Here is a 21346-nt window from a genome sequence, read left to right on the forward strand (position 1 = left end):
TAAATACGTAGAGGGCACACAGGGGGAAGAGAGAGCACGGGGAGAACTTAGACATAATGGGCAGGGGAAGCATGGAATAAAACATAAGGAGAGACGAGGGCTCACAGATACACAGAGGGGCACACAGGGAGACATGAAGGGCAAGGGATCAAAACTAGAAGCCATAGAATAAATCACACACAAGTACAATAATACGAAAAATCACAAAGAACTAAAAACGCTGGGTCAGGAGACCCAGGACCGTGACAAAAATAGCTAAATGTAAGCTTATTTGATAAACTGAAGAATCTAATGAAGAAAAATCCACATACCAATTGAAAATAATCCTCATTGTTTATAATGTAATGACACAAAGTGCTTAACACAATCTACTACTACAGAGAAAGCCAACTTACTCTCTGCCATAGTATTTAGGTCGGTTTTCCACCTGTAGGGGAGAGAAATGGTGATTGTTAAATAAACAAAAAATTAAAATAATCTCACAATACAGTGTGTAAAATGCTTTAACACTACACAAGTTGTGTGCTCTTGCTCAAAGAGCATGTAACATTTTCAGCATTTGAATGTAAGCCTCACTTAACACTCAGCTGTGTGTGTGTATGAGTGAGAGTTTGTGAGTGTGTGGGCATCAAGAAAATTGCATGAGTCAGATAAAAAGCAGAGCATCGTGTTATTCTCAGCAAAACTGCTGTTGAGCCAATAAATCAGCAAGGGCCTAACAAACAATGGTAAATAATAAGTTAAATGCCCTATGTCTGTGTGTGTGTGTGTGTGTGTGTGTGTGTGGGGGGGGGGGGGGGGGGGGGGTCTCAAACACCATAAGATGTAGATAAGGAGCAATCAGGGAATGGAAATCGAGCACTTGTACATGGAGTCACGATGGAAACAAGTTTTTATTTTTAGAAGAAATTGGAGCACAAACTAAATGCCTACTGACTCTAATGCAAAAGTGGTCAAGTTGGTAAAATCCCGAGGGGGGGCAGAATTAGTCTAGCTGTTGAGGAGAGAGGAGACATGCGATCTCTGCTGTCTGCCATGCACGTGCACCTCTGGACAGCGTCCAGATCTGCTCTGAGGCCTGTCAGTAAACCATGCATGCAATGGACATACTGTTGAGTGCAAGCTTGGGGGGGAAAGAAGCAAAAAGAAGCTTATCTTCAGTCTTTTCAAAGTTTTTGAATGAAATGATGAAATAAAAGGGCACAGAGGGAAATGGAAAGATTTTTTTCACAATGTGTCAGACAGGGCGTGGAAGCAAACACATGAAATTAAAAAAATAGTGGATCTGAATATATGTCGGTACCAGCATTTACAGAGGCCAATGAAAAAAGCTAAATAAAGATACTGCATGCTTGCTCACCAGAGGGCACTCTACAACTTACCGACATGTTTGGAACACCACAAACACAAAAACTAGCTGATCAGGGGCCTGTTCTTCGTACGTCGCTTACTACATCCAAGATCAAATGACACATCCAAGACCAAACCATCGCGCTAACCGTGAGCTCGCTAATCCGGTTCCCCGAACACACCTGCTGTTGACGATTAGTACAGCTGGACGCAGGAATGTGACATCACTGGGTGTCGTAAAAGGGGCTACGCATCGATAGTAGAAACATTGATCGGCAACCCACTGATTGGTCGGCGAAAATGTCGAAGGGGCGTGCTCGGTATTTTCCGGCAGCAGAGCAAGAACTCATGAGTGAGGGATTTCAGGAGTTTCAGAGTTTAATTAAAACGCAAGAGAACACTGCAAAGGCTGCAAAAGCAAGGAGAGAGGGCTGGCAGAAAGTTACTGACAAATCAAACTCGTAGGTAATTTAATAATAATAATAATAATAATAATAATGGATTGGATTTATATAGCGCTTTCCAAGGCACCCAAAGCGCTTTACGATACCACTATTCATTCACTCCCACATTCACACACTGGTGGAGGCAGCTACGGTTGTAGCCAGGCTGCCATATCGCGCCATCGGCCCCTCTGGCCAACACCAGTAGGCGGTAGGGTAGATCTATCATATGACACTATATTGTCCAATATCATATGGCATTATATTATATTATAATATGTTATATTATATCCCCTTTCACATTAGAGCCACAACAGGACCCACAAGAACATGGGAACAAGTAAAAGTGGAATACAGGAGTATTCTACAGAATGGTAATATTTATCTCTTAGATTGCTTTTCGTCTCTTGGCAAGGTAATACTGGCCTGTAATACTCTGTTAGTTTGTTCATAACAGCAACCAAGAAAAGGGCAGAGGAAAAAAAGACAGGTGGTGGTCCTGCACCCCCTCGTCAACAAGTTGGTTAAGTAAATAATACCCTCACGGGAATATCGATATCTCTCAATGAGCACACTGTCGCGCTGAGCTAAAGGATCCTGTCTATCCCGCAATATACGCTGAATTCTGAGGACTCTCCTTATCAATCTTGCACCTTCCGCAATGGGCTGCTCGCGTATACGGACAGGACATGGCTGCGACAGGCTTCCCAAATCCACCTTCGCTTTTATAGCCGTGGTCTCTCATCTTGATTACACGAAGTAATTTACAATTACTACTCTGAAATATGAATTACATCTGTAATAATCACATACATGTAATAGAATGTTAATAGTACATTTCCCTTTTTTAGGAAATGACCTGTATGTATCTGTGTGACATCAATAAAAGGATCAAGTGCTGCATTGTCTTTAGTTACATTGATGTTATTTATTTATGGTGAAACAGTGGTGGAATATCGCTGTTGCTTTCGTATAAATGAAGCGGACATACCTGCGTGGCCGCGATCTAATCCTGTTTACATAAAGTAAACCTGCTCCCGAGCAGGTTTACGCTTACGGCTCTGTTGCTATGGCAGCAAGTCCCGGATGAGCTTCGGGGAACCGAACGATCCAGGATCACGCAAAATCGTCAACAATCTAATCCAGCTAACTTACTTAGCGAGGTACGAAGAACAGGCCCCTGAACAGAGTCAGGCAAAAATAAATAAAAAATAAATAACAAATGTTAGGGAAATATGTTGTGTGTGCCTGAAAGGAAACTTTAAAAAAAAATTCAGCCAAAATATCAGACTTTTCACTAAATATTGGTGTCGGTGTCAGTATCAGTCTTTATTGGTCGGCTCTACTTTGAGCTAGGCTAAGACTCACCTCTGTTAAAACTCTTCATGCAAATCTAACCAGAACATTTTGAGTATTTCTGCTAATAGGCAAACTGAACCAAGGTAGTAATGATGTCACTAAATGCAGCTAAAGGTATGTATTTGCAAGTTGTATGTAGTCCACTCTGTGAGCCAAAGGTTCAGACTTTGCTATACACTTTTCTACTCTTGGATATCTGTGTGGTATCACTAAAAAGGGGATGGGACTAATATGGTCAGCACAGGCACACATATTTGCCTGTGAGCACAGAAGTAACACCCACCAACCTTCTGTTTAAAAGGTGCAACCAATCAGAACAAAGCTGGCCAAAAGGGAGAAGGAAGGGTCTTAACCCTTTAAGACCTACCATAGAACCAAGCCCGCCAGAGCTTATATTATATTTTTACATGCTGTAGGGCCAATTTTGGAAGCATTTCAAGTTGATATACATCAATACAACCATTATATCCCAAATTTTAATAATATGTCTGCATTAAGTGCATAGTAATTATATAAATTGCAAAAAAGTGCAATAAAGTACAAAAAAATGTAAAATCGTTTTTGTTTTTTTAACATATATTTCTATTTAGAGAAATTTAAGAGGCTTATCCCTCAAAACTGTAAATACAAAAAATTTTCACAAAATAGTTTCCCACCACAGGAAATTTATTTTGAGTGTCTTCATAGTTTTATTTTTGAAATACACCAATTTTTATATACTGCAGGAAAAACGAAAATAAATATTATAATGCAAATTTGCAAAAAAAGCAGCATATGCATCAAAATAAACTATTTCCAGCAGTGCAATATGAGTCCTAAGCATCCCAGAAAAGACACAGAAAGTCATAAAGTCAAACATAACTTTTAAAAACACCAGTATAGGCTCATAAGGCCCTGATAGTAAAAAACTACATTTCCGCAAAATGACGTCACTTCCGGTTTTGGGCAGGAAATGGAGGACATGCGATAGTTCGCGCTGATGGACGTAGGAAGTGTTACAAACAGCTGATCGGATCGGCAAAGCGTGTTTCTGGAATATTATGTTTTTGTTGCTGCAAGTGCTTTTTATGGAGTTTTTGCAAAGATATATGTGGAAGGAAACCGTGACCGAGGACAAGCTGATAGCATAAGATGTAAGTACAACTCCTCTGGTTTCATATGCAAAAAAAATTATTGCGCTAGCTTACGTGGTTCCGGTTCTACAGGTATTTAAAAATAGTTACGCAAAACGGAGCGTGCTGCTCTGACCGGCTTTAAAGGGTTAAAACGGCTCATTTCTGAAAAATGTGAATTGAAGGTCACCAAGGCCCAATTTAAGATTCCAACAATAAAAATATGGAGATGGGAATTACCACAATAGATAACCTTTAAGGAAGAAAAGATAAAATATTACAGTAAAATTATACTTTATGGTCCCAATATGACATTTCTCTTCACAATTTATGTGGTCAAATCACCTTATAATATTTTTAATTTATGGCAAAAATAATTACCTTCCTCACACTCAGAATGTGAGGAAGGTAACTGGCAATACAATAATACAAGAGCAAAAAGAACAAGAGTAACTATGCTTCATGGAAAAGAAGTGATAAAAGACCAACAAGACCAAACATCATCGTCATCTGAAACAACTGCTAAATTAACCCTTCAGTTAATATCAACAGGAAAGCAGCTTTAACATGAAATCAATACTGAATGTTTAAAATATCAGTTATTGCACAGATGAGTACATTTTAAACTATTATGTGAACCAACTTGTCTAGAAAGTCTGAATCCGCTAAACCATGCCAGAAAATTTTAAACCATGATCACAGATTTACTGAAAATCTTTGAACTGTTCAGCCTATCCACATATTAAATTTCTGATACTATATTTCAGAAACATGTGGCTAGTAAATGTTTGTGATTATTATATGACCTTTTTCCTTCAGAGAGGTGTTGTTATGTTTTATCCACTCAAAAAACCTGGTCAAGAACAGAGTTTTTCATGGCACTACTCTTGCCTCTGTGCCCTTTAAAGCAAAGTCAAATCAATAAACCTACAAATGTTTTCAACACCAAGTCACTTAAATGCACTGCAGGCTGTGTTTGCTTCTTTAATGTTGTGTAATTGATTGTTTGATTGCACTGCTTTAAAAAATGTTATTGCCATAGCAGTAACACAGCATAACCTCCGGTCCTCCAGCTAAAGGACACACACACTCTCTTTGTCTCCTTTGCACCACTGTTATGCACCACAAATTGTACCAAAAGTACCAGCAGCAGATAAGTGCTTATTGGTGCATCATTAAATCACATACGGCTGCACACCCAGGAGACAAAGTGGGGCTGCTGGTGGGGGGGGGGTTCTGCTTGCTTCAAATAGGTCAGCGGTGACTACCAAACCAAGGCCAGGGCATCAGACACAACAGCTGCTCATTTTGCATACGCACGCACGCACGCGCACGCGCGCGCACGCACACACACACACACACACACACACGCACACACACGCACACACACACACACACACACACCCTACTATCCTCCCATCATACCCTAAGATGACTGTCTTTACACGCAAAAACCAGATGTACAACCCCCCCATCCATTTTTATTAATCCCCCTTGGATTTCTCCAACCCATGCTGAGCAGATGTGCTGCTGCGTGGCATTTAGTGGACATCAGCATCATGCCAAACCACCTGCGTGCCCTGGGCTAGGACAAAACCTCTTCTCAATAAACTACTCCACCACTAACTAAGACATAAACACACTTCAGTTTGCTGTAATAATTAAATAAAGCTGTTACAAGTGAATTCGTTTGTGGGAATAACTGGATATTTCCTTACTACTTTAACAAGTGAAGCACCAAGCCTGCATTTTCAGAGGATGAGGATCAGCTGGAACACGACGCTAAGAGGTTTTTTCATGTCCTTTGTGTAGCTCTGGATTAGTGTAGCGTGTGACCTTTAGCACAACATAATTTCTGATCTCTCCCATCTATCCTGTTATGCCTGTTCCTCTGCTAACGAAGCAGAACAGCTTTGAGTACGGCAGGGACAGAGTGTGAAAAATCCTGTTAGATTGCCTTAATAATACCAAAGCTAAACATAATAAGAGCATGATATAGTGCCGGCTGACAACTTTAGATTAAAGACAGCTTGACAAATGTCGCCCCTGAAAAAAACTGAGAGGTGAAGTGCAGCAGAAAAAACAATCAGCCTTGGTACAAGCTGAGTCAGCAGTCTCTTTGAGGAGACAAACATGCTTACTCCAGACTTGATCTACACCAATAAGGTTTCTGTTGTTGGTTATTATCACACTCAACTGTCATTAAAACCAAGAACAGAAACTATGCTGATGCTAGAGATTCAGGGTAAAGGGGTCTCAAACTTACAGCTGAAGTCCTTTGCACGATTTCAGTAGATTTCACTTGAAAAATCCATGATGACACATGCCCATACGCTCTAAAACTTTTAACAGAACAGCGGGTTCTTACCAAAGCATGGAAAGAAGCAGTTTTCTGAAGTAAGAGCAAGTACAACAAGTACACATGTAGACTTCATCACCTGCTTCACATGCTATATACATGCAGAACCACAAGATGTCACGCTGGAGCTCAGCTGCTTCCAGTGGACTGCAGCCCAGCTCATTGCTAAATTCCCCCCAGGTGTCCTAAGAGCCAAAGCCTGGCCCCATAATTAAGCCCATGTAGTATGTCATTTATCGGAAGCCTGTTTCAGTTAAGTGCTATCGCATCAGCTGCACGAAGAACACCAATACAACTAGAGCAAGCTATATCCAACACTCACACTGTAGCATACACTGAACTTGACTAGATTTGTTGTGATAGCAGGTCAGAGGGCAAGCATGAAATGAAGTATGAGGTATGGACTGTAACTTTACCTGTCTACTGTCGTGGCACTGTTCAGCTTGCAGCAGGTCACTATTGCAAAACAATGATTACAGCAACCAGCTGCAGACCAGCATATTGGGGTCTGAGACAGTACGACTATGTGACAAAAGACTCAGGAGGCGCAGATAAACAATCATCAAGGAGCTCCACAAAAGCGAATCGGTCAAAGCGCTAGCAGAAAAATACAAGACAGGAAGGGATATGGATAGCACAAAGTACTGGGCTTTAATATACATGGATGGCCTGCCCAAGTAAAGTCTATGTGTAGGAAACACTGTCCCAACATCACGATATGGGTCTGTCCGCGCTCTGTTTCACCATGTTTGTGTATCTACTAGAGATGGCACGATACCACTTTTTTATGTCCAATACCGATACCGATATCATAAATTTGGATATCTGCCGATACCGATATGAATCCGATATAGTGTATTTTTTAATCAATAAAACAGTTTTTTTAATATCTTGCTGCTTTTTGTATAAGTTCATACTCAAGTTAAAAAAAACAACAACAAAAAAAAAAAAAACACTAAAACTATTCTGTTATACCTGTATGCAAAAAATACACTGCACCAAAAATATTTCATAGTTCAGCAATACTGATCAATCTAATAAACTTAAACCTACTCCATCCTCCCTATTCTGGTATTTTAAAGAGTACTTAGCAGAAATATTAAGCAACCTAACTAACAACAGCTTATCAAGCTTAAACGTGCTGCTGTTGTTCAGCCGCTGGTTTCCTCTTTCTGGCGCGAAGTGAGCAATAAACAAACAAGAGAGACGGACTTGTAACAGAAAAGCCGATCAGCTGATCATTGATCAGTTTCATGATTGAAGTAGCAGCAGCAGAGGGAGAGATAGAGAAGCAGTCGCTCCATATATCGGTTGTTAAGCTTAACTCTGGAATGCTTTACAAACATTCAGAGATGAACTTACACACTTGCTTTACTTCTCTCTGGGATAACTTCCTCGGAGATGAAATGCCGGATTGCTAGTGAGGCTAGAAATACACACAGCCGCTCTATCACGTGAACCGTACTGCTGCTACGTGCTACGGTTATGAGCCGAGTTACGCCATGTCGCAAGTTTTGTGAGGTGCTTTTTTGATATTTAATGGATCAGATTACATTTTTTTTTTCATTTCTCTCCGATATCCGATCCAGTAATTTACGTCAGTATCGGACCGATACCGATACGTAATATCAGATTGGTCCATCTCTAGTATCTACTCTGTGGCACTTAGAATATATGCACAGATATGCAGAAACAGACACACAAACGCAGAAAAGAATAAAGTTTTTTTTTTTTCTTTTGGTGAACTGGCTGAACGTTTAGTTTAGAATTTAGTTAGTGCTCCTACCTGACTCACTTTTGTGTTCTTTATAAACTTTGGGGGCGACCAACATGCTAACATGGACACAATGCTGGACCACTTACCAAAACAAGCATAGGGAATGGATTTAAATAGTTATCAAATAGTTTTCTGCTGCTAACATTCAAAATCTCACTTGCAGAAACCTTAACTTTTAAAGAAGCAAAGGTTTATCCAGATAAAGGGATTGAGAAACATCACCACAAAATACTGCAAGTGAAAAATGCAATAAAATTGACAACTATGGTCCAAGTGTGACTGTCTTGTTGAGCTGACCGTAGAAAACATGTTAGAGAAGAAAAACTACTTTTGCATTTGAAGACGAGTTCAATGAGGATAAGAATTTGAGCAAAGCCTCGTGTGTATCTAGCAGATCTATTTATGTTTTTTCACTGCAACATCACACAGATAAAAAGCGGATTTCAAAATATGAGACGTGCTAGAATGTGCTGGTTGATAATAAGGACATGTGCTCTCACCTCAGAGGTGCAGGTGACTCTGCGTGGGTGAGGTGCCTCCTGCTGGAGCTGATACACTGTGACGGGAAAGAGGCCATGTTATAAAATCATCAAACAATCATTGAAAACAAAGAAGACAAAATATTTAGGTATGTTTGAAAAAAACAAACAAACAAACAAAAGGTATATTGATACTTACAGTAGGATTTCCACACTGGTGGCCTGTATTCATCATGATCTGAGGACACAGAAAGCTCTCATTTAATTCCTTTGATGCAGCACCCCCATGTGGAGAAAACATGACAGTGACGCAACAGCTCTGTGTCTAAATTTTAATTTTAATTCATTAAACATATAACTGCATCAGAATGCGGATGTATTGATCAAGTCATTATCTCTTTGACATTAGACCAGCGTAAAGAAAGGGGAAGCTTAATGTACAGACAAAAATCAAATGTTTTACAATCACATCAGGGAAGAGCATTACGATTTTAGGGCACTCACATGAATTTCACAGCTAAGCCTTGAAATTGCTGAAGCAAACAAGCCAAACAAACACAGAAATCTACGCTCCAACACTGACAGCATGACTGCTTTATTTTCTAGTCTGTATGCAATTACCTTGGGACATCAGAGTGATGGATTAAGTTTTTTCCACAGCAGAAACCACACAGAGCATAATTGGCGACTAAGTGGCTTAATGAATAAATCTACTCCGTGAAGCATAAAATGCTGTGAAAGATTCATTTATACCGTGGTTGCTTTTAAATGAGCTGTGCAGTGTTTATCTTTGTTACCCTCACACTAGCTTTTACTGTCAGCTCCCCTCCCTTCCTCAGGCCGTGTGAAATTAATTGTAGATGGATATCAACATCATGGCAGTGTTCCCCTGTAGTTTTATTCGGTTGTAACACACCATAAACAACACTGACAGTAGTATTAGCGAATGTGATTAAAACTAGAGATGGACCGATCCGATATTACGTATCGGTCGGATATCGGAGGGAAATATAAAATGTAATCTGATCCATTAAATATCAAAAAAGCACCTCACAAAACTTGCGACATGGCGTAACTCGGCTCATAACCGTAGCACGTAGCAGCAGTACGGGTCACGTGATAGAGCGGCTGTGTGTATTTGTAGCCTCGCTACCAAACCAGCATTTCATCTCCGAGGAAGTTATCCCAGAAAGAAGTAAAGCAAGTGTGTAAGTTCATCTCTGAATGTTTGTAAAGCATTCCAGAGTTAAGCTTAACAACCGATATATGGAGCGACTGCTTCTCTATCTCTCCCTCTGCTGCTGCTACTTCAATCATGAAACTGATCAATGATCAGCTGATCGGCTTTTCTGTCGCGAGTCCGTCTCTCTTGTTTGTTTTTGGCTCACTTCGCGCCAGAAAGAGGAAACCAGCGGCTGAACAACAGCAGCACGTTTAAGCTTGATAAGCTGTTGTTAGAATTTATTTAATATTACTTTCTACACCAGGATCTTTTTCTACGTAGCTGACGGCTGGTAACTGTGCAGGGGCGGATCTAGCAAATTTAGCCAGGGGGGCCGATAGGGCACGAACAGGGAAAAGGGGGCACAAAGACATATTTTTCTTTCTTATTCTCATTTAAAATGTCTGGCTTTTAATAAATAATTATCTGAATCTTACATCCAAAGTTTTAATCTGATGTAAAATGTATAGAAGTCCATTACTGTATATAGTAACTATTAAGTCTAATATACCCTAGTAAGCTATAGTACTTCATCATCTGTGCAGTCTGCAATTTTGTTGAAGAAAGATGTTGAATCTATTTAATTATTCTTGAAAAATAACTGATTTCTGTGCATTTTTTTTTCACACTGCATCAAATTATAGTTTATTACGTCAATTAAGCATCATGAGGTGGAGGGTGGGTGGTTCCCTATTTTTTTTTTTTTTTTTTTTTTTTGCTGGGAGTTTTAGAATCCTATTAGTTAGGTTGCTTACTCTTTAAAATACCAGAATAGGGAGGATGGAGCAAGTTTAAGTTTATTAGATTGATCAGTTTTGCTGAACTATGAAATATTTTGGGTGCAGTGCATTTTTTGCATACAGGTATAACAGAATAGCTTTAGTGTTTTGTTTTGTTTTTAACTTGAGTATGAACTTATACAAAAAGCAAGATATTAAAAAAAAACAGTTTTATTGATTAAAAAACACACTATATCGGATTCATATCGGTATCGGCCGATATCCAAATTTATGATATCGGTATCGGACATAAAAAAGTGGTATCGTGCCATCTCTAATTAAAACCGAAACACTTTTGGCCCCAGGCGCTGGTGTGGAGTCTGGGTGAACTCTTGCGGAGCTGCTGAGCACTTCTACTCAAAGACACCCATTGTGGCGCCTGTAAAATCCCAAGGTACACATTTAAATTATGCACTTTACATCTATTGCATGTGTTGTTACTGCAATGACCTCAATTCCCAACAGAAATGAGATTTAACACTTCCACTTGTACTGGGACAAAGTGAGTCTTGTTACATAAGCATGACAAAGGCATCATCAGTCACTACGACATGCTGTTTACTTTATCCTTTATGTGCCGTAAAGCATAAAACAGGTTGTTAAAGAGGAATCAGTCACGTAGTTGCAATGAATGATGTCTTGCTTCTTTGTACTTCATTATACTGCAGTTTCTATTCGCTTTGTTTATATCTTATTCTGCTCTGAGTTTGGCATTTTGTGTATATTCACAGCACTGAGCAAAGGTTTTGAGTTACTCCTCATCTTTTCATCTGGTGTCCAGGATTTCTGAAGCTTTTTCAAAGTTTTCCTTTGGACACTGGCTGCTTCTTCACTCTTTTTTAGTCCTGTCCTTGTGTCTCACTTGAGTTAGCATATAAAAACATCCTCGCATACACCAAGGCGAAAAGATGCAGGAAGAAGAAAATCTTACGAACCTACACTTTCTACAAATAAATATTTTATAAGGTTATTTACAGTAGCAGAATGCCTATATGCATACATGTAAATGTACCTATACATTTACACATAACCACAAAAACATACAGACAACTCCAAAGCAAAACAAAAAAAATAAGCATAGCAATTTTGAACTGAGTTACTGGCCATTGTATACAAACCATTAAAGATATAGCTTATCTGACTCATGCTGTGAAAAGTGAGATGTGATTTATAAAGTGTCATGTTCACAGTGCAATGTAAAGCTTGTTTTTGATGATTCCATAGTTAGTAATGCTTAAATTAGCTAGCTTTGTTTCAAAGCACTCTGAGAAAAGTAGTTTTCTCGTTTGCTCAGCAAAACTGTCTTATATCACATAACTTCTGCAGTATAGCAGGTAATATTTCACATATTGCTTTGAACAGTCAATTAGATTGTATGTACAAAAAGAGTGGAAATAAACATATCAAAAATATCGTTTGTGAAAATAATTAAGAAATCCTACACTGAACATCTAACAAAAACTAAATTAAAATACTTAAAGTGGACCCCTATTTTGTGTCACATATATAGGGTTACAGCTTCTACAGAGTTTCAAATTATGAGGTCAGTATGTGTACAGTAATCCCTGTGAGCCAAAGGCTCAGGGTTTGGACTGCTCTGAACACAGTGTTTGAGCTTTTCGGCTGATGTGTGATGTCAGTGAGAGGAGATACCTGCTGTTTTTGAACAACAGCCAATAGCAGAAAGTTAGCTTAAAGTGGAGAGTTTTAGATAGCTGTTCAGGTCCTGTGTGAAGGCAAATCATAAGATGAATTAAGCTTATTTTAAACATTAGGCCATGCAAAGCTACTTTAGCAGAATCCAAGACCAAAAATTTGAAACTGGAAATCAGTACAAAAGGTCCCTCTTTAACCCAGGCCTCGAAAATATATTTTTGTCAGCATCTGGCCAATTCAGAAATGTATTCCGTCTTCCATCTTCTTTGCATGGGTAAAACTAACAGTCCGCTTCCTGTCCTTGTGTACAGAGGCCACTCTACAAGCCTTATCTATTCAACACTTGTCGTCTCGGTATCCTGTCTTCAAAATAACTCCAAATCCTCCCCGGGCAATCGTCTCACCCTCCTTTTCTTGAGGTAACACAGGCTCAAAGATACACAAACTAACAAGAACCCAGACAAAACACACGGACTGTTCACACTCCCGGCATCTGCAACAACAAATGGGCACTTTTCCTCCTTCATAACACATGTAAGAAACACTTGGCCCTTTGCTACATTCAGAAAATAAGGGTTACAGTAAATTGCCTCGTATATTTACATTAAAAAAGCAAACTTTAAAATACAACGGGTTGCTAAAGATTAAACGCTTATGACCTCTTAACAAAGTCACATTTCAAATACGAGCTGTTAGCGGATTGTCTGATGTCCTGAAAGGAATGAAAAATAAAATAAAATAAAGTGAAACCACTGATGGCTATGATATTATATATCATATCATTAAAATACTATCAATATGTAGAGCTAGTTGCAACACTGAGAGCTTGGCTGTTTATTACAGCTACCAGGGGCACATCAGCAATATAATATAATATAATATAATATAACCAGCTCGCACTGGAACGGTTCGCAGCCGAGTGTGAAGCAGCGGGAATGAGGATCAGCACCTCCAAATCCGAGGCCATGGTTCTCAGGTGGAAAAGGGTGGAGTGCCCACTCCGGGTCGGGGATGAGTTCCTGCCCCAAGTGGAGGAGTTCAAGTATCTCGGGGTCTTGTTCGCGAATGATGGGAGAAGGGAGCCGGAGATCGACAGACGGATTGGGGCTGCGGCTGCAGTAATGCGGACGTTGCACCGGTCCGTCGTGGTGAAGAGGGAGCTGAGTGTAAAAGCGAAGCTCTCAATTTACCGGTCGATCTACGTCCCTACCCTCACCTATGGCCACGAGCTGTGGGTAGTGACCGAAAGAACGAGATCGCGGATACAAGCGGCAGAAATGAGCTTCCTCCGAAGGGTGGCTGGCCTCTCCCTTAGAGATAGGGTGAGAAGTTCGGCCATCCGGGAGGGGCTCAGAGTAGAGCAGCTGCTGCTCCACATCGAAAGGAGCCAGCTGAGGTGGTTCGGGCATCTGACAAGGGCGCCTCCTGGGTGAGGTGTTCCAGGCATGTCCCACCGGGAGGAGGCCCCGGGGCAGACCCAGGACACGCTGGAGAGATTATATCTCTCGGCTGGCCTGGGAACGCCTTGGTATTCCCCCGGACAAGCTGGAGGAGGTGGCTGGGGAGAGGGAGGTCTGGGCCTCTTTGCTTAGGCTGCTGCCCCCGCGACCCGACCCCGGACAAAGCGGATGACGATGGATGGATGGATGGATGGATAATATAATATAATATATATGTATATAAAAACCACTGAACGATGACTTTTACTTTTGAAGGAAATTTTACTTATAATGGGAATACTTATCTACACCGATTCAATTCAATTTTATTTATATAGCGCCAAATCACAACAACAGTCGCCTCAGATTTGACATATTTATATTGCACATATTATGTGAGTCATAATAAAAATGAATAAAGAAAAAGAAAAAAAGAAGATGAGAAAGACGAACATGAGGAGCCTGTAGAGAATTTACAGAGCTTGTCTTGGAAAAGCAAAATATATTTGGCACAACAGTGCATTCAGATCATACTTTTGATTGCAAAAGATGGTAGACAGTACATCTTGTTAAAAAAACAACAACCCAAAAACCAAACCATAATTAAAAACAAAGTGTCCTGGAGTCCATAAGAGATGCTATAAAGAATTATAACTGCAAACTGAACCACTTATGGCTATAATGCAATACTAGTTTTCCTTATTTAAAGGATCTGGATTTTTCTTCATTAAATCAAGTCTACTATTTGAAACTTCTGTGAATACGACCACTGACCACTTTTCATTTTTAAACAACATGTTTAAACAACAGATTGGAAGTTAATCATAAACAAATTAACACACCATTCTTAAATCCATAAGACATTCCAGGGACAATCGTGTACTGTGAGATGCTGCTTACCAAAGACATTTAGGGCCATCTTGATTCTAAGATAATAATGATGATGAACAATTAGGCAGCAGATCCAAATTTCCACCCTCTCAGTTTAAATCCTGAAAGAGAAGAGGACACAAGCGGAACAAGGTGAGAGTGCAGCCGCAGCTGGAGGTGAGCTACCCGGGTCAGAGTAAAACCAGCTGAGTAATCAGCCACAATAACAGATAACCACGGTATATAAGAAAGCTAACGTTAGCGGATTCACTTTAGTTGGTAGGCTGTCCTGGAGGATAAGGCGGCGCTGGTGGACCCTTTTCTTTTAAAGTTACACTGTGAAGACAAAGCATTTGCTTCCTAGCAAAATAAAAGTGCAACAAACACGGCTCCCAACAATGTGAGAACACACGCTGGTTTTAGTAGCCCAAAGGTTAGCCAATAAGACGTGGTACTCACATCCCCATTCTACATTATAGTCGCCATCTTGCTGGGTCACGTGATCAGTCTCACCCTCTCTCCCTCTCGCTTTCTCTCTCTCTGTCGCTCTCTCGCTCTCTCGTAACTATGGCAACAGACCTGGCTGATGCTGCTTCGTGGCAAAGAAAGACGTCGTCGATGTGGGGCTGAGGTTTTCTTTTCGCCTCGTAGAATTAGTATTTGCTTTTATTGGTTGTCGTGGAATGCGACAAGTGCAATGAAAAAGTGAAAGAGAGAACCAACCACAAGAATATGAGCTTGTTCAACCAATTTATACCGCTTTCGTGAGCAGTACATATGGTACACATATAAAAACAGTTGTTCTGCCGGAAAGCCTCGTGGCCGGTTAGCTCAGTTGGTTAGAGCGTGGTGCTAATAACGCCAAGGTCGCGGGTTCGATCCCCGTACGGGCCATTTCCAGCTTTTGTTTTTTTTTTTCCCCCCAAAAAACCCCCTTTGATTTTAATTATAACAAATCATTTTTTCAACCTAATAAAAAAAAGAATGTAAACCATCGCTGTTAGGTGAAATGATAGAAAAAACTCAAAAAATTCGACATTAAATTGTAAAAATTGTCAAATTAAAGTGAAAAATTTGTATGAAGTCTCCATTGTGTTGTAGTCCTTACTAGTAGTTGTGTAATTCTGTAATTTCCCATTACCCATTGTGTAATTTTGGATTATCTTCAATATTGATATAAAATTCAAATGTTTTAATCTAAGCAATGTTTACTTTACTCCTATTATATTCTGATATAGTCTGTTTTCTGGGGCCTGAATAATTTGAATCTCTATTAAGTTAAATAGGCTGTAAAGTGCTCATTGTGAGAAACAAACCAATGGCCAACACCTTACTCAGGCCGTGCGATGGCGCTGCTGAGCCGCCCAAGTTGCATTTTCTCTCCCTGACACCACCACCACCAGTGCCGGGGCGCACGGAGCGCTGGAGGCGGTGTGTGTTGCTCTTTATTGTTCCAGTAGAAAGCCCAGTGCGCGGCTTCCCACATTTGTCTGAATGGCTGCCGCGGACAAACCACGTCCCACCTGAGAGGGAGCGGTTCAGCTGCAAGCAAGAGGAGCACCGCGTTCAAAACTTACAGCGTGGATTTTACCATCTGCGGTGGACATAAAAAGCTCTCACGGACTCACATTCAGTGGATCCTGGAGGAAGAGGGGGGGTAAGGAAACCGTGCCATCCGGATTGTGAAGCGAGCTTAAACGCAGTGTTTCTGGTATTCCTCGCACAGTAGGTGCAGATTCAGACAGCTTTACTGCATTATGTAGACCAGTTTCTAGGAATAGGAGTCGTTGCTTTTTTAAAATGCAACAGTGGGTTAAGCGCGATGAGTCCGATATCTTAAGTCTAAGCTCGCTTCGATTGCAGCCACCAGTCTGTTCGTTTTCCTAATCGGCTGAGCTTTAGGAGGTCCAGCAGAGCTTCTGTTACTGTAAGCTTAAAGATAGACGAGGATATGCTCCTCCGATTACTGCTACATAAAACTTCAAGATTATTATAGTTTTAACACTTTAATCTTGAATATTTTCCACTTTATTAGTAATTCCAGTATTTTGTATTAATAATGCCACACACACATGCACACACCAGCTCAGTCCCTGGACTGTGAGCAGGTTGCCTTGGCCTACTGACATCTTTGCCCTGGGCTAAAGGATTACTCTGCTAACCCACATTGTAGGGTTCTCTCTGCCAACTGTACTCTGTACTGTATGAGTACGTCTCTAAATGTGGCTCGTCGAAGTGCGCGTGCGCGTGCACCTAACAAAGCTGCTAGTTGATCTTTGGTGTTCTCAGAGACAATCCCCCTTTCACAGTGTGCACCTTTTAGGTGTCACAATCAGCTGGTAAACAAATCCCCTCCCTTTATTGATTTCTGAGAGACACATACTCTTCTTGGACCCCCTCCATCTTTCAGCATGAGGTCACAGGGTCAGCATCCATGATCAACAATGGTTGGGTGCTCAGGTGGAAATGCTGCCTGTTTGGTTCTGCAATCAGTATGACATGGTATTGATTGCCACGTGGTGTTGATGTTGCACTCCATTTCTTGCCCACACATACACACACAATACAATCTCTCCTGAGGGCAGTAGAGCAGCTTAATGGCTCAGCAGGTGGATGGTGTCACCTTGGTGGAGTCAAGCCCAGCCACTGATCTGTCAAGGAGCGCAGGTGTAGCGGGCTCGCTGTGTCATAGCCTTGATCTCACCCTCGCCAATGCTTGTCGGCTTGGGTGTCATTTTTCACTCGACTCATGTAGAATACACAGAGTGAAAATGTACACAACAAACAACACTGTCAGGTAATGGATCCCCTTTAGTGTTCATTGGCTTAGTGCATGTATTAGTTTTATTGTGTGAGTTTCGGGGGTGGGGTTAGGGGTGGGTGTAAATATATGGGACATAATCTGGAAGCAAGATCCACTTGCTTAGCTGTTTCCACACCTTCCCACCATATGTCGCTACTCAGGATGCCCTCACCAGAACACACAGGGATTTTTTTTTCTGCACAAAACAATGCTCAGTATGCACCTTCCGACTGACCTACTGACTGATAGTTGCGTGCATGTGTAGTCACCAAAAGATGGACATAGCAACATAACATCAGCCACTGTTTTTTAAGCCTTAAAAATGTTCCCAGTGCTAGTTATTTGGAGCTTTTTTTGGAACTGAATTAACAGCTAGCTCTAAATAGCTCTGTTATCAAGATGCATCTGTAGAGTTTAAGGGCATGTCATACAGACACAATATCTGTTAAGCATCAGCTCTAACCAACACTGATGCGCAGACTTCATGAACTAGGGGTAACACACAAAAAGCCATGTCATTTGTCAAATATTTGTCATTCATTAAAAAAAGAGCTTCTGACATGATGGAGAAGTATCAGTGATCAGTGACTCCAGTTCAGTTTCTTGGGCTTATTTTTTAACAATATATTCCTTACAGTTTTTGTGAAAGATTTATGTTGCTTGTAATTCTGTAAATTCAACAATTTTAACATTGAAGTTGGAGGTTCTGATCCAAGAAAATCCTGATACAGTGGTATGCGAACAGCTAAGTAGGGAATAATTCAAACATATTTACCACTAGAGCCTATGTCTCAAGTACTTGGAAAGAAGGCAAATAGAGTTCTTTTGGTATGTGAACATGTTTTCATGTTCACATACCATACTCTTGGAAGAAAGAGGCTTCTTTAGTTCTATAACAACCTATGGAGAGTCCCTGGTATATAACCCTTAGTTTTCACATCCAATGGTTCTTTTACTCTGATTCAAATCAGTTGATGAGTTTGTAAACTTGTAGCTTTTCCCTGTAATTTGACTTCTTTTTACACAGAGTAGAATCCAAGTGAACTAAAATGCATCACAGTCAAAGGAGCTTGCAAAGAAAAGCGTCTGGACTTCTTTAAGTTACTTGAAGACGTTTCACCTCTCATCCGAGAAGCTTCTTCAGTTCTAAGGTCAAATGGTGGAGAGTCCCAGATATAAACCTAGTGGGAGTAACCCCCCACAGAGGGACAAAAGGACCCCCTGATGATCCTCTAATCGCCTTAGCCAAGGTGTGAAACTGGGTGTGGGTCCCAATCAGCCAGAGTTTCGGGTGAGTTCATTGTGAAACCTGGCCCCACCTTATCATGCGAATTCCTGAGATGACCTGGATGACTGAGAACCTTCACAGACATAAAATGCATCACTACAAACCAGATGAGAATGTTATTGGCCATATGTGTCCGGAGAGGGGAGCAACAAAAGTAAATGCAGGGAAAGGGTCCTGTGTTGATCTCCTATTAGAGAACATGTAGAATTTACATTTTCATTTGACTGCGAGTTGCTAGCCTATACATACCTTTCCACTTCTATAGTACCTTGCTGCATCCCAGAATGCAAAGCATACGTGGCTATGGGAAATTTTTCTGTAGCTCAAACTTACAACGTATTAGAGATGGACCGATCCGATATTACGTATCGGTATCGGTCCGATACTGACCTAAATTACTGGATCGGATATCGGAGAAAAATAAAAAATGTAATCCGATCCATTAAATATCACGAAAGGACCTCACAAAGCTTGCAACATGCTGTAACTCACCTCAGAACATTAGCACGTCGGAGCAGTATGCATCACGTGATAGAGCGGCTGTGGCATGCGGGACCTGTCGGTGGTCTGGATAGCATGTGGAGCTTCGCTAGCAACCCGGCATTTCATCTCCGACAAAGTTATCCCCGAGAGAAGTAAAGCAAGTGTGTAAGTCCATCTCTGAATGTTTGTAAAGCATTCCTGCGTTAAGCTTAACGAGCGACTGCCTCTTCTTGCTGCTACTTCAATCGTGAAACTGCTTAAATGATCAGCTGATCGGCTTTTCTGTCGCGAGTCCGTGTCTCTTGTTTGCTTTTGGCCCACTTTGCGCCAGAAAGAGGAAACCAGCGGCTGAACAACAGCAGCACATTTAAGCTTGATCAGCTGTTGTTAGAATTTATTTATTATTACTTTCTACTCGAGGATCTTTTTCTACGTAGCTGACGCAGGGGCGGATCTAGCAAAGTTTAGCCAGGGGGGCCGATAGGGCATTAACAGGGAAAAGAGGGCACAAAGACATACTTTTCTTTCTTATTCTCATTTAAAATGTCTAGCTTTTAATTATTTAATATTTATCTGAATCTTACACCCAAAGTTTTAATCTGATGTAAAATGTATAGAAGTCCATTATTGTATATAGTAACTGTTAAGTCTAATATACCCTAGTAAGCTATAGTACTTTTTCCTTTGGGAAGGTACTGTCTGTGCAGTCTGCAATTTTGTTGAAGAACGATGTTGAATCTATTTAATATTTCTTGAAAAATAATTGATTTCTGTGTATTTTTTTTCACACTGCATCAAATTAAGGTTGATTACGTCGATTAAGCATCATGAGGTGGAGCGTGAGGGGTGGTTCCCTATTTTTTATTTATTTATTTTTGTTGTTGCTGGGAGTTGGAACCCTATTAGTTAGGTTGCTTAATATTTATGCTAAGTACTCTTTAAAATACCAGAATAGGGAGGATGGTGTAGGTTTAAGTTTATTAGATTGATCAGTATTGCTGAACTATGAAATATTTTTTTTTGCATACAGGTATAACAGAATAGCTTTAGTGTAGTTGTTGTTTTAAACTTGAGTATGAACTTATACAAAATGCAGCAAGATATTTAAAAAACAGTTTTGTTGATTAAAAAACACTATATCGGATTCATATCGGTATCGGCAGATATCCAAATTTATGATATCGGTATCGGTATCGGACATAAAAAAGTGGTATCGTGCCATCTCTACAACGTATACCTGGTATTTGATTCTGATTGAGGTGTGATCACATTCACACCATAAATGAACCGCTTTGGAATGGGTTACAGTCTGAATTTGAATTTTGGAGACTTTAGCTATGTTCCAATAACCTTGGAAGTCAGAACTCTAGAATGACTTCACTTCCTAGCTAGTGTGTTCCAACAGTAAAGTCAGAAAAGCAAGAAAATCAGGATTTGTTTTGGTTTTTAGCATTGTAGAGCCATTCATGTATGACTAGCTATACAGCATATTTGTTTGTCGGAACTTAAAAACACGCCTGTGGCACACGCATGGATAGAGCCTAGTCAGTGCTCTGCATATGGCTTGTTTAGCGAGTCATGAATATACAACGGCGGCAGTCCAGATTAAAAATTTTACAGTTTTACTGCTTGTACATTAACTGCTGCCATCTTGTATTATTCATTCTTGATTGTTGGGGTTGCTTTGACTTTCTGAGTAGGAAATTCAAGTTAAGGGGGCATTCCAGATTAAACTGGGAACTCAGAAATTTTGATTTCTGACTTGATCTGGAACTCAGCATTAGTCCCACCCTACCATCATGTCTGCTATTCTGGTCATATGATTCAAGGTTTGAGTGGGGCTAAATCACCTGTGAAAGGGATCCCAGGACTGCACTGTAACACGCTGATTGCTGGTGAGCTACCACAGAGGTGGTCAAAGTCAAAG

The 21346-nt window shown here is 40.5% G+C and overlaps 2 protein-coding genes and 1 non-coding gene across 6 annotated transcripts in view; 2 read left to right on the plus strand and 1 right to left on the minus strand.

Annotated features, from left to right (window-relative positions):
* Positions 1-15415, minus strand: part of LOC146681334 (N-chimaerin) — a 31512-nt gene extending 16097 nt beyond the window's left edge. The window contains exons 1-5 of one of the 2 annotated variants that reach the window (XM_085448356.1): positions 15305-15415; positions 14876-14967; positions 9079-9117; positions 8901-8956; positions 396-427 (exon numbers count right to left, since the gene is read on the minus strand). In XM_085448356.1, coding sequence (XP_085304482.1) covers positions 396-427; positions 8901-8956; positions 9079-9117; positions 14876-14894 — 146 coding nt within the window. In that variant the 5' untranslated portion in view covers positions 14895-14967; positions 15305-15415. Of the gene's footprint in view, positions 1-395; positions 428-8900; positions 8957-9078; positions 9118-14875; positions 14968-15116; positions 15281-15304 lie in introns of those variants that run through there. The other variant, XM_085448357.1, reaches the window with a different exon arrangement.
* Positions 15416-15665: 250 nt separating this feature from the next.
* On the plus strand, positions 15666-15739 carry trnai-aau (transfer RNA isoleucine (anticodon AAU)). The gene has a single exon. It is a non-coding gene; the product is annotated as a tRNA-Ile (tRNA).
* A 532-nt stretch (positions 15740-16271) lies between these two features.
* LOC146681336 (FERM, ARHGEF and pleckstrin domain-containing protein 1-like) overlaps positions 16272-21346 on the plus strand; it is a 68698-nt gene continuing 63623 nt past the window's right edge. For all 3 annotated transcript variants that reach the window (XM_085449783.1, XM_085449785.1, XM_085449784.1), the window contains exon 1: positions 16272-16502. The gene's annotated coding sequence lies outside the window, so the exon portion shown is untranslated. The remainder of the gene's footprint in view (positions 16503-21346) is intronic.

The sequence above is a fragment of the Copadichromis virginalis genome, linkage group LG23, assembly GCF_057382275.1.
Source record: "Copadichromis virginalis isolate Kocher_CV1m ecotype Utaka linkage group LG23, C_Virginalis_male_GT1.1, whole genome shotgun sequence".
NCBI lineage: Eukaryota > Metazoa > Chordata > Actinopteri > Cichliformes > Cichlidae > Copadichromis > Copadichromis virginalis.